Genomic DNA, 12,221 nt, shown 5'->3' on the forward strand with positions numbered 1-12,221 from the left:
TCTCCTGCAGGAGCTCTGACCATCACAAGACGAGACAGGACCAAACATGTTTTTTAACCCCCAAATGCACAGATGGACATTCAGACTTGTATCAACAGCTACAGCCAACAGATATTACTGAAAAACATCCAAAAGACAAAGAGAATGTGTAATTTCTCAGCTTTGCAAAGGAAAGGTGACAAGGCCAAGCATGTCTGGTCATGAACAACAAGCCCCCTCCTCCCTGCTGCCAGTCAAACACCTATTTTCCTCTGTTCTGCTTTATTCCTGCGGCACATTGATTGACAGAAGACCCCCAGTCACCTCATGGTCTCCTGAACTGTGCTTTAAATGTTTTGCTAAGTAGCCTTAAAGGCAAAGGAGGAAATTCCAAAGCATCAGCTACAACGTACAAAATACATCCCACCATTTTACTGAAACATTTACTCCCTAGATCATAATCCATTGAACGTATACAGGGAACTGTTTTTTAAGCACATTTCTTCAAAATGAGGCCTGATAATCTGTTTGGTGCATTTTAAATTTGATAGGAATTTGAAACTAAGTGGATATGAACACTCCTTAACAAGTAGTGCCGCATGAAGAGGTTTTCCAATCTGACTGATCAAAATACTCAACGCTTTACTCCATTGGCTGTAGAAATGTTTAAGTGAGCACAGATAAGATCCACTTAATTTGGTTAAAGGTGAAGAAATGTGATATAGACTGAAAAATAAACGAGCTGAAAGTCAGTAAGACGTCCTCCTATAAAGAGCCTTGTCAGGGCTTCGTCTTTGGTCCACTGTTTACATTTGATGTTAGTTTTGGTTTCATTTTGTAATTTAGGGAGACATCCTGTTGTCATCACCTAAAGGAGCTGCATCTACCTACACTTGAGATTGATTGGTTTGTAGACAGGCGAGCGTCTGATGTCACTGTGTTGTACATTTGGTTGTTGTAATCACTAACTATTTTGAAAAATTAGTTTTTCGGTTTTAACGGAGAAGTAGTTTAGACATTAGTTTATTTTCCGCCGTGAAATCATTGTGGTATCACAACCAGCAGTATGAACGTCCCCATCATTCAAACATCACATCATCGGAAGCCAAGACTACAGGACCTGATCAAATCTAAATAAAACACAATGTGGAATATGCGATAGGAGACACTTGATTGTGTGTTTTCAGAAGCTCCTGTGCTTTCATAATGTCGTACCTCAAATACGCCTTCGTCCAACAGCCGTGTTCCGAATACTGTCACGCCCTCTGTGCTGACGACAGCATTGTCCCCTCGCAGCAGATCCAGGGTCTCCACCTTCTGACAGTCCAAGTAGAGGGTCACAGACTTGCCCTGCACGCTGTAGGCTATCCTGTGCCATCTGAGCGAGCAAAGACAGAGCAGTGACATGGAGTTAAGAAAATGTAGAGTGATGGGGCAGGTCAGTGCTCCAATCTCTGGTATCCTCCAGTCCACATGCTGAAGTGTCCATGGGCAAAATACTGACCCCCCAGTTCCCCCTGAAGGTTTGTATCATCAGTGAGTGTGTGTATGTTAATGTAATGTAGTTTTAATGCTCAATAAGACTTGACACATGTTATATCAGTTACCATTTACCAGCAGAGTCAGTAATGCAAAGAAACAGTTGTTTCATGCTCCTTGCAAGTGTAGCATATCAGGAGAGTCTTTTAGTCCAAGACTGTGAAGGACTGATTTCCATAACTCCCCTGATCAGGTCAAATCATTGCAGCAAGCACTTTACAACCATCTTCTTCCCTTTAAGGTCACTAAAGTTCAAGCACACGCTGTGAGCCGTATAAACCAGACTGCAGAAATGTATGGTCTGCCTTAATATTTCAAGACAGGCGAGAGTTATAAATGCACAGAGCAGCAGAATCTGATCTATTCAACTCACACATCAGATCCAGTGTGTTGTTTAAATCAGCTGAAGGGCAGATGCTTGATTAATATTGGATTTAATGAAGATAGAGGCCCTCAAACTATACCCACTTTCCATCGGCGAGGTTGACCTTCTTGAAGATGGGGTACATCTCTGGCGGGGGCTGCCCATGTTGGTCCTCATAAAGGAAGACTGGTGAACGGCCCACCTCGAGCCCCAGCTGCTGCACCCCCTGGTCATCGTACACCGAAAGCAGGAAGAACTGGGAGCCCTTTTTAGCTCGCACCGTGGCCATCAAGGAGAAAGTCTCAGGGAATTTGGAATCTGGAAGGAGAGCAGAGAAGAGAGGGGAGGTGTTGTTAAGTCATACAAGAGAGAGCGCAGCAGGGGGGCTGACATTTTTATAACATGCAGGCACCACCCGCTGCCAGTGAGACCGCAGCTAAGATGATAATGATGAAAAATACTGCTCATGAAAGCAGCGAGCAGCCACGGGGACGAGCAGAGGGAGTTCAAAGTCAGATTTCGAAAGGTTTTACTGAGCCACAAAAGTGACACATTTTATTTGGGGGGGGGGGGTCTCATTGCTGTATTGGCTGTATGCAGTCTAGCAGGGGAAGAAAATGTCTACTACCAGGGAAGAGCTGTTTGGTGGGAGCACTGAGCTGGATCTTTTTGTCAATCTTGTAGGCCAGGTCCGTCTCCTCCATGTCCCTCCTGCTGGTGCACAGACCGGCCTCCAGTGACACCCCCTCCATGTTCTCTGACAGCTCCAGCACTCGCAGAACATCAATGGGATCAGCTGGGAATGGAAACAAAAAACAAAGAGGAAAGAAATAACCATCTGCACATGGATAGAGAGCAGATCAGAGAAATGTGGTGTTTTTACTTATGTGCTCAAAATAACCTTTAAATAAGATATTGTCGACATAATTTGAATATGAGGATATCCTGTTTTTTCATTTTTCTTGCATTTTATGAAAAAAGAAAGAAATGACAGCATGGAGATTGTGGCAGATGGTGGCAGCACACTTTTAGTCATGTCAGACTCGCAGTTAAATTCTGCCTGTGTGACAGCACTTGTTTGTCTGGCACAGTTAAGTGCTGGTTGTTACCGAGCTGAAGAGCAGGGTTTAGCGTGGCTCAAAGCGTGGTCTTAAAGTGAGGAGGCTTCCTGCTTCCTCGGGGTCGGAAAAGACAAGCTCCTCTGAGATGTGGCGGCAGGTGGCCAGGCTTCTGTGGGTGTTATTAGAGGACAGGGCTGGTGCGGGGCCCAACCCATAATCCTGCAGCAGCACACCTGACAGCTGACACCTGCACACTGCTCACCCTACGCCAGGGATCAACAGTATATGTCTGCATTGCATTTTTCACAGTTTAATCACTTCATTGGCAAAAATATGCACATTCTCACTGCAAAAACGAGTCCAGCAAATCTGTAGTGAACTTTAAAAACAGAGGGTTTGGTGGGGTAAGATCGTCGTATTTGTTCCCCATGCAGCTCACTTTGTTTAAGCTTTTTTCTAAATGTGCAAATCTGCAAACAATAGAAAATAATTCCAACAGCGCTGTCAAGATACTTGACAATACTTTTTTTTATATATAAACAGGAAAACCAAAATTATGTTTTTGTTGTAGAAATACATTCAGTGTCAATTTATGCTCATTTGCAATGAGCGCAGCAATTGTTGCAGATGTAGAAATGATGTTTCCTACAGAGGTGGGTCTCTCTCATTATACTGGGTTTTATTTGCAGTGTGCTGGTCATGTTATTAGATGTTCTGTTGATGAAGCCCTGCCATGAGCATTGGGCAAGATCGCAGCTTTGTGTGCAGCCGGTCTCCCACCAGCTGCTAAAGAGAGCCTGTTTGGAGCAACTCGGCACTTAGCATTCCAGGCATCTGAAATGAGGATCCTAAACCCAAATTACTGTAGCTCTCGCCACTCATATAGAGCTCGTCTTTTATTCTCCTCGTTAATTAAACATGTGGAGGGAGTTTACCGTCACCCGCACGTTGACAGCAAAAAAACACCATATTACATTTTATGGCATTATTCACTTGCATGGCAGAGGCCGTTTATTCCGAGCAGCTTTTGAGAGCTTGCCCTCTCAGTAACCGAGCATGGCAATGGGGCTGTAAATAGGTTAATCTGTGAATTACAGTCAGGATCCAACAATAGAAAACATTAGGTGCAGAACTAAAGGTATTTAAGACCTCAGGGCTTGAGTTTTTAATTTTTAGAGAGCCATAAACAAACAGTGTCAGTTGAATAATTGTAAAGGCTGCGGGGCTTCCAACAACAAAAACCTCCGGCTGTGATACAAGTGGCACCAATAAATGTTCACCCACACACGTTCATTTAAGATAACTATAATAATAACTTTCAAATCTGTTCAAGCCATCTTGACAGTGGGCTAAAAACTGAATAGGAAAGAATAAGGAATCTATATTGATTTTAAAAGCCCACTCACCCACACTTAGTATAAGAATAAAGACTCTAACATTGTTTTCGAAGAAGTAAGGCTGTACTATATAAAGAAAAATATCTGTTGTTGTGTATTTTGTTCTACCATTTACTTCATTGGGCTGCATTTCACTCTTTTTCATCACTTCGTTGACACCTTTCCACATGGCACAGCTGCAGGCGGGAAATGTGCATGAAGGTATAACAAACATGGAGGAGAGGGACCGTGACACAGAAGAAAGGCTCTGACCAGCCTAGACAAAACAAATAGTTCATACCTGGAGGAAAGGCTGCTTCTGTCTCATGGACGTGATCTGACAAAGATAAGAACTGTACTTTGAACATTATACAGCAGACTAGTCCCAACAACGGAGTTAAAGACCAATAACCTCTTTTAACACCCACGCAAGAATCATTTCAAAAATGTTTGGGGAATAATCTTTTTGATGAGACCCACAGAAGAATAGTCGAGTGCTCAAAACAGATCCCAAACTCTGAGGATTTTGAGGCAGAAAATCACACAGATAGAAGGAAGGTAGCATCCGACACTGGAACTTTGATCTGAAAAGACATGGCCCTTATACACACAGTTGAAAAAAAGTGTCACTAATATCTTCTGAATATGAAAGGACCTCTATCGGGTTATATTGCAAAGCCCTGTTTGTACCTTGTATCTGCACGAAAGATAGAGAATGATTCCTCCTCAATGTAACATGGTTTAATGACCCCGTTTCACAAGTATGTTATTTTAGAGTATGTTATTTTAGGTAGAGTCTCTTTGTCTGATGAAAATAATGTGACAGTGCTGGTGGATTTGGCCAATGATGGGGATTGGGTTGCAACAAACACAGCTCTGTAACATTTACTGAAGTTCAGAGCTGCATCCTTAAATGCCTCCATCAGGCTCCCACTTCAAAAGCAAAAATATTTTAAAAAGATGGTGAGCCTGTCTCTTGAGAGTTCACTTAGTATTTTACATCATGTCTGGGTCCTAATCCTTAAATTTTGTACTTAATTGAATTGGTGGGAGCGTCTCAGTCTTTATCTGATCCCAAGTGAGCTCTTTGTAGCTTTGTTGTGGCCTTGTTTTGATTCCCAACTGATATCACTCAAACTCAATTTCCTTTGGAATAGCAAAGTTGCTATTTTTTTGGGGTCAAGGATCAGATCCACTGAACTCTCTCCATCTCTCTCTCTCCATCCATCTACTGTATCTACATCGTTCTTGCTCTATCCCTCACTCATACGCACAACGAGGGAGGCAGGTCGCAGGTCAGTTATGTTTGGAACTGTCTGAATAATTTTCTAAATTGAAGCAGCATGGGTCTAATAACACAGGATTCTTGGGTTTCTCTCAACCCGTCCAGAGCAGCACCTGACAAAATTGCCCTTAAAAAAACAACACAATGAACTGTTCAACTACATTGTTTAATTTCAAGTAATCCAAAGATCCACATAAAGTACATTTCTGCCTGAGCCACCACGTGTTTTAAAGATAATTGTGAACATATTACAGCTTTGTCCTCGCAGGAGACTTTGACCTCTGACACTTTCAAGACAACAGAAATCAGAGTCAAAATGTGCAACAATGGCATCGGGGGAAATCCGAGACAAGCAGCAGAAAATGTTCCCGAAAAAGAAACAGCTTTCACAATAATCTGTCAGTTAAACGTGGAGAGAAATAACAGGAATCCCACACCCAAGTGTGTAAAATCAACTGTTGAGGGATACGTTTGGCAAGTCGATTTACAGAAATGTGGGAAAAACCTGTGTTGAACCTAAAAAAGATGCAACTACTTGGAAACAAGAATGACCCACATAAAATGCAAACAACTTTCTGTGGACTATCCCCTTCAGGACAAAACACCCCCATTTCTGGCGTCAAGACGAAAACCCCAGGCTAGTGGCAGGCTGCCATATGCAGTCTGGATCAATGCAGCATTCAGTAAAAGAAAGTTATCTATTCCCTGCTTTGGATTCATTTATCTCACATTGAGTTGTGCCAGTTCTTGCAGTTTCTTTACCTAACCTGCAGCACTGACTGTTTGAGCAGGCTTTGCTTGCATTTCATTAGGCTCCGTGTTGTCCTCACCTCACCTCTGTTACAGCTGAGGAAACTTTGGAAAGACAAGATGAGGTTGGGTACTGATGGAACAAAGCTTGTGATCTAGTGGTGACTCAGCTGGACTGTGCAGGATGCATCATGTTCGAAGTAGCATCGTTGAATCTCCAAGGACTGTTTTCCCAATCGTCGCCAAAAGGTCAGAGTGGAGCAATTTCACAGACATCCGGCAATTTTGGAAGGACAGTTGTAGCTTACCCACACTGTACAGCACTTGATTACTGTGCAGATACATAATAATCCAAAAAACACATGCACATTCTCAACAGATGACATTTCTTAAATTGTCTTTCTCTTGTTCTTCCCTGTGAGACAGCCACATCTGCCCAGCAACAATGCTGTCCACAGTTTCCCTGAGTGGAGCTCGCCACCGCACAGATCGTGCTCTGTACCCTGGAAATGCCAGCACACAGTCTGCATCTGTGGATGTTCTCTGGCTGTGTGACACTTGACACAGTCTCTCCATGCCCTGCGGTTTAACAGCTCAACACCACTTTAGTCATACATGGACATACTGTGTTCTTTCCAAACCAAATGTCCATGAAGACATTGTTTATGACTCACACCACCTACACTCCCAGCTCAGCCTGAAAGTACCCCACGCACGCACACACACGCACACACACACACAAAATATTATACTGTCTAAACTATTGCGCCTGGGAACTGGGGAATTTTAACAAAAAATGAGGCCAAAATTAATCTGGGCAAAGAGAATTTCCCATGATATCTAAGACCACGCCTGACAAAAGTGGAAGAAAAGAACTGATGTTGAAACTTTAAATTTCTGTTTGGACATATGCCTTCATCTTTTAATCTAGAATTGTATGGATGTTTTTTTTTTTTTATTTAAAGCATCTATTTTTACTCTCTTATTATCTTTACTCTCAAGTTTGTTTTGTGAAACCCCCTCTCCATTAAAACTGCAATGAGCGCAATTCTTCAGGCAAGATTTAAATTGAGACGAGCCAGAGAACAGATGGTGATTAATTATGAAAATTGAAAATGAAAATTGGTGACAGATCCAGCGGAAGTGATCGGATGAATCCAGACACTTTTTCTCCCAGGCTCCTCGAAGAATTGCCTTAATCTAATTAGCAGTGGGTGTGACCTTTAGTCTGGGTCACCGCTGTGTGTGGATGGAAACACTATGAGGCGAGGAGAGATAATACACCCTCTGAATGGATGAGGATTTGCTAACACAGTTTATATGTAGCCCAATTATTAAACCTGCAGAGGTGGGGAAAAGACACCACTTTGGACCTGTGCCCTTGTCATAATTTCTCTCTCTTTTATCACTTGTAGACAAAGGTTATTAAACCAAGCAAATAAACAAACACAGTAAAAAACGACATCTATTGCATCATTGAGACTGAGGTATTTTCGGGGCAGGAAGAATGCAAACCAAGAGGCAGCGATGTTTATCGCTCTGAATGTGCCTTGTGGTGAAGTCTGCTTCCAGTTACCTCTGAGCGTTGAGGAGCAAGTCAAGTCAGCGGTTGTGCAGATGATTGCTGGGAATGTTTCATAACCTATTCTGAGTGGTTATGGGTAATGTAGTCATGAATATCATGAGGAGACAGTAATGATGAAAGCAATCAATACTGCCACATATAACTGTCGTAACCATTACGCATGTAGCCTGCAATACTCAATGATTCATTTTTTTCCACATGATTAATAATGATTGTTCTCTCCAGCCAACAACCAACAACATGCAAACATAAAAGATATAGACAAAATTCTTTTCACCAAAAAATGGCCGTACAGTTTCAGTAATGAACTGCACCGAGAGGGCGGAGGAGGGGGTTGGACCTGACCTGACCTCCAACAGGAAATATTCAAGATGCAAACAACACAGCAGAGACCATCCTGTACGAACATCATTAGATCTGAACAAGTAACGTGGTGAATCAAAGCACATATGTTGGCCATGTTTTTCCCTCTTTTTATTAGTACAACATGCATGCTCTATAAATAAGATTGAGAATATCATACAGACACCGAGCAGTTGACACATAGAACAAGCACTTGGCGACAGTGGAGAGAGGAAAAAACAAATCCCTGATTCTGGTGGAATGTGGTTACACGTTTCCTTCCAGTTCACATCAGCACCACATTCTTCAATTCTTCTGTGCTCATGTTTGTTCACAGCAGGTCGGACGGACAGGCCAAAAAGCTGCTCGGCCCATAGAGAAAACACCTGGCCCTCAAGGCCTCTAACTGGGCAGGCGCTACGCACACAAACACACATTTTCTACTTTTATATTTACGAGGACATGCAGCAAACCCGCTTCTTTTGCTGTACAATGTCCCCGATGCTGGGGGATATTGTCTCATCTCTTTATCCTTCTGAGGATACCAGCTCCAAGTTCACATGTAACGCACCACCAAAACACACACAAACACAGGTGCACAGATGCAGTCTTCTTAAGCACATGTGCGTTTTCACCTCAGGCATGCAGGATTACACAAATAGAACTATGCAAGCGTCCACATGACTGATCCCATTCACGTTTCAACCCCAAGCCACCACTTAGTCATCTTAGATATCATAACATCAAAGCAGCTATTATGGAACATTAACACAAGAGCTGCCAAAATCAAACAAGCACTACATATTACACACAAACCCCATGTGGAGCAAAGTTATACACACAGGTAGATATTTGTGGGCTTCAATTCTCTCTCACACCGGTCAGTGAAGTAGAAATATGAGCGGGGTCACTAAGGGTAGCCAAAATTGCTTTGCTATAAGAACGCAAGCTAATGTGACCTCCACTGAGGTGTGAATGAGATGGATGAGTGTGATAAAACTTAAGTGAGGCTCATAAACTGGGATAAAGAGGCATATGACATATAGGAGGACACTGCAAAGAGGCCAGCCCCTCTGATGTCGGCTCATTGCGATTCTACAGGAAGCGTCTCCAGCTCGTCCCACAGAAAGCTGCTTGGAGCATCCAGCGATCAGAAGCACAGAGCCATTGAAGCCTGAGGGGAAGAGAGTGAGTGAGTTTCTGGATGCCAGATGTGTGCTGAATACTATAGATTGCTGTTAAAGCCCCATGAAGTGTTTAAGCATATTTTTTACATATTAAACACTTTGGGGAATTCCAAACAGTTTGCCTCATCAAAACGTCTGACAAGCGGTTTGATGTGACACTTGCAGCATCAGCAACCGGGGACAGACTTGAGCATCTCTGGCTCGTCTGATGTTTAACGTTTCCATCAGAAAAACACAAACTCACATAACAGAGGAAGCCACTGGAGCTGTAAGGGGCATTAAACTCTTCTTCCCCTATTCTATTTCCCCTGCTAAATTCAGCTGCCTTTTTCATTTGCCACTAATTTGTTGCGGGATCAAAAGCGAGCAAGCCGTGCCGTCCTCCTTGGGGAGTCTGGTGCAGGATTGGCAAGGAAGTTGGATCAAACGGGACGCAGTCAGGGGGCTATATGCACGATTTCTCCTCTGTCATAGAACCAGTGAAGGATTAAGGCACAAGCAGGAGGAGGGAGATGATCTCAATGAAGAGATAAGGCATTTACTATAAAAACAAATACTCCTTATTCCCAGACTGTGACTTGAACAGAAATAAAGCAAAGACAGAAAAGAAATCAAACACAAATGTGTTGAGGCAAAAGAACAGAGGATTCTAAATGAATCTAACTGTGGACGTGTGCAAGAATGTCTCACTTCCTGTCAGCAAACATGACTACAAAGTGCTCTCACATCTCCCTCGAACTCACACAGAAAGCATATGGGAAAACATTCTTTCACTGTAATACACACACACACACACACACAAATAGTCCGAACCCAAACACATTATCAGCCACATGCACATATCCAAGACTGCCATATCACCACCACACCACATGTCCCATGCAATTTTAAATCATCCCAGCCCCTCACTTCACAGGCCGTCATTAGAGAGCAGTGGACACCACAGCCGCCGTCTGTGCCACTTGAGTATATGTGTGTCAGTTGGCTCCCTTCCGCCTGTCTGACGATTTTCAACAACTCCTGCCAGCCGTGAAGTGGGTGCACATGGGTGTAGTTGCGAATGAAAATGGGAAATCTTAACCACTTCTGGTGACCGCGGGGTAAAACTCCGGCCATTGAGACATGCAGCTCCATCAGAGAAACTCTTAACTGCAGCACCTGCAAGGAAATAGTCTGCGGCCAGTGGGAGATACTCATGACATGGCCTCAGGGCATGGATGCCTGAGTGGGCGACAGATAGCATGTTATGCCAAATGATGCAGTGTATGCACAAGCTGAGTATTGAGGGGACTGCAGAACATTCTGAATAAGCCTGAAATTTGGACACATGCAGGACACTGTGAATGATAGTTGAGAGCAGGGCCTCTTCTTATAGAAGGATAATTGAAAAATGAGTCTTTTCTGTCCCAAACGCATACTTACTCTGGGTCCCATAAGTTACAACAGCATAAAGTATGACCTGGAGCCTGCAACAAAGCATGTGAAATATTTCAGTGTGCCAGAATAATCATAACTAAGCACCTTCACTTAAGACCTATGTGAGCAGAGGGCACATTAAACAGATCCATGACAGGAATTTTAATCTACTCAGTTCCCTCAGTGTTCGACCACTCACCTCTTTCTCAAGCCAACGCTAAACCTTTTCACAGTAAACCGACGCCGGTCACAAGCAAACTCAAACATGACATCATACATCTCCTGAGGTGGCTGCGAGTCTCCCTGCACACCTGACCCTTGCACAGACACCAAACTACTGCACATGTTTTATTCCAAGTAAAATCCAAAAAATTTGCTCTTTGTGCAATTACATAATGCATGTTTAAGAAAGTTCGCTGATCCATGAGTGCAAATCGTTTGGAAACCTCTGACACTTTTTTGACAATTTCTAAAAGACATTTTGAGCCCAAGATTGGCAGGTTTCAGTCACAGCCGCAAGCAAATCTGTGGGGCCAGTTCAGGCTCCAGCAGCATCTCCTTCACACACACACACACACACACACACACACACACACACACACACACACACACACACACAAACCACGATCCACAGTGAAGCATGAAAGACTGAGTATAGATTTTTGTTCTAATAACTTCATATGCTTGGGGCCAAGTGATTGAGAGCGTCTGAACAAACTTTATAAACCTCAGGGAAAGAGTGCATCAGTTACAGAATTCACTGCAGGGACTTCTAAGGACACTTCAAATCTAACATAAAAGTTATTTCACTACAGTTTCTTCGGAATACTTTACCAGCTTGTGTCGTTGTGACATGGATCAGGACAAAAACAAATAGCGATATTCTCCTGCGCGACCTGGTCCTTATTAAATGTTCCATCCTTGCACGCGCAGACCCCCTCTGCTCTGCCTCCGCAAACACAAAGTTCTACACTGCACAAGTTATATCTGCGGGAACTACGCAGCCATATGCGCAGAGGGAAAAAGGGAGTGAAGCCAGTCTGTAGTTCCACTTGCTTGGTTGTTGGAGAAGTTTTTTGTTGTTGTGGAGTCTCCTCTCAGAATCGCTCTGTCCCCTCTCATTCAATTTCTCCCCCTCACCATCCCTCCCTCCCTCTGCTCTCCACCTCCTCCGCCTCTCCCCTCCCTTATGACGGCGTCCCGCGACGCATGGATGAGCGCGCAGAAGAGTCCGTCGTAAATCACTTTTAATTTGTGAGGTCTCCCTGCGCGAGGATGGTCATTACGCGCTGAAGTGGTGCGCGCACTGTTACCTGTTCTCACTCACCTGGTTTTTG

The 12,221-nt window shown here is 43.5% G+C and overlaps 1 protein-coding gene across 3 annotated transcripts in view; it reads right to left on the bottom strand.

The window, feature by feature from the left end:
- col5a3a (collagen, type V, alpha 3a) overlaps positions 1 to 12,013 on the bottom strand; it is a 46,553-nt gene extending 34,540 nt beyond the window's left edge. For all 3 annotated transcript variants that reach the window (XM_020094650.2, XM_020094649.2, XM_020094648.2), the window contains exons 1-4: positions 11,719 to 12,013; positions 2,511 to 2,678; positions 1,987 to 2,200; positions 1,195 to 1,357 (exon numbers count right to left, since the gene is read on the bottom strand). In XM_020094650.2, coding sequence (XP_019950209.2) covers positions 1,195 to 1,357; positions 1,987 to 2,200; positions 2,511 to 2,678; positions 11,719 to 11,803 — 630 coding nt within the window. In that variant the 5' untranslated portion in view covers positions 11,804 to 12,013. The remainder of the gene's footprint in view (positions 1 to 1,194; positions 1,358 to 1,986; positions 2,201 to 2,510; positions 2,679 to 11,718) is intronic.
- Between the last annotated feature and the right edge of the window lie 208 nt (positions 12,014 to 12,221).

This window comes from Paralichthys olivaceus, chromosome 5, assembly GCF_024713975.1.
Source record: "Paralichthys olivaceus isolate ysfri-2021 chromosome 5, ASM2471397v2, whole genome shotgun sequence".
Classification (NCBI taxonomy): domain Eukaryota; kingdom Metazoa; phylum Chordata; class Actinopteri; order Pleuronectiformes; family Paralichthyidae; genus Paralichthys; species Paralichthys olivaceus.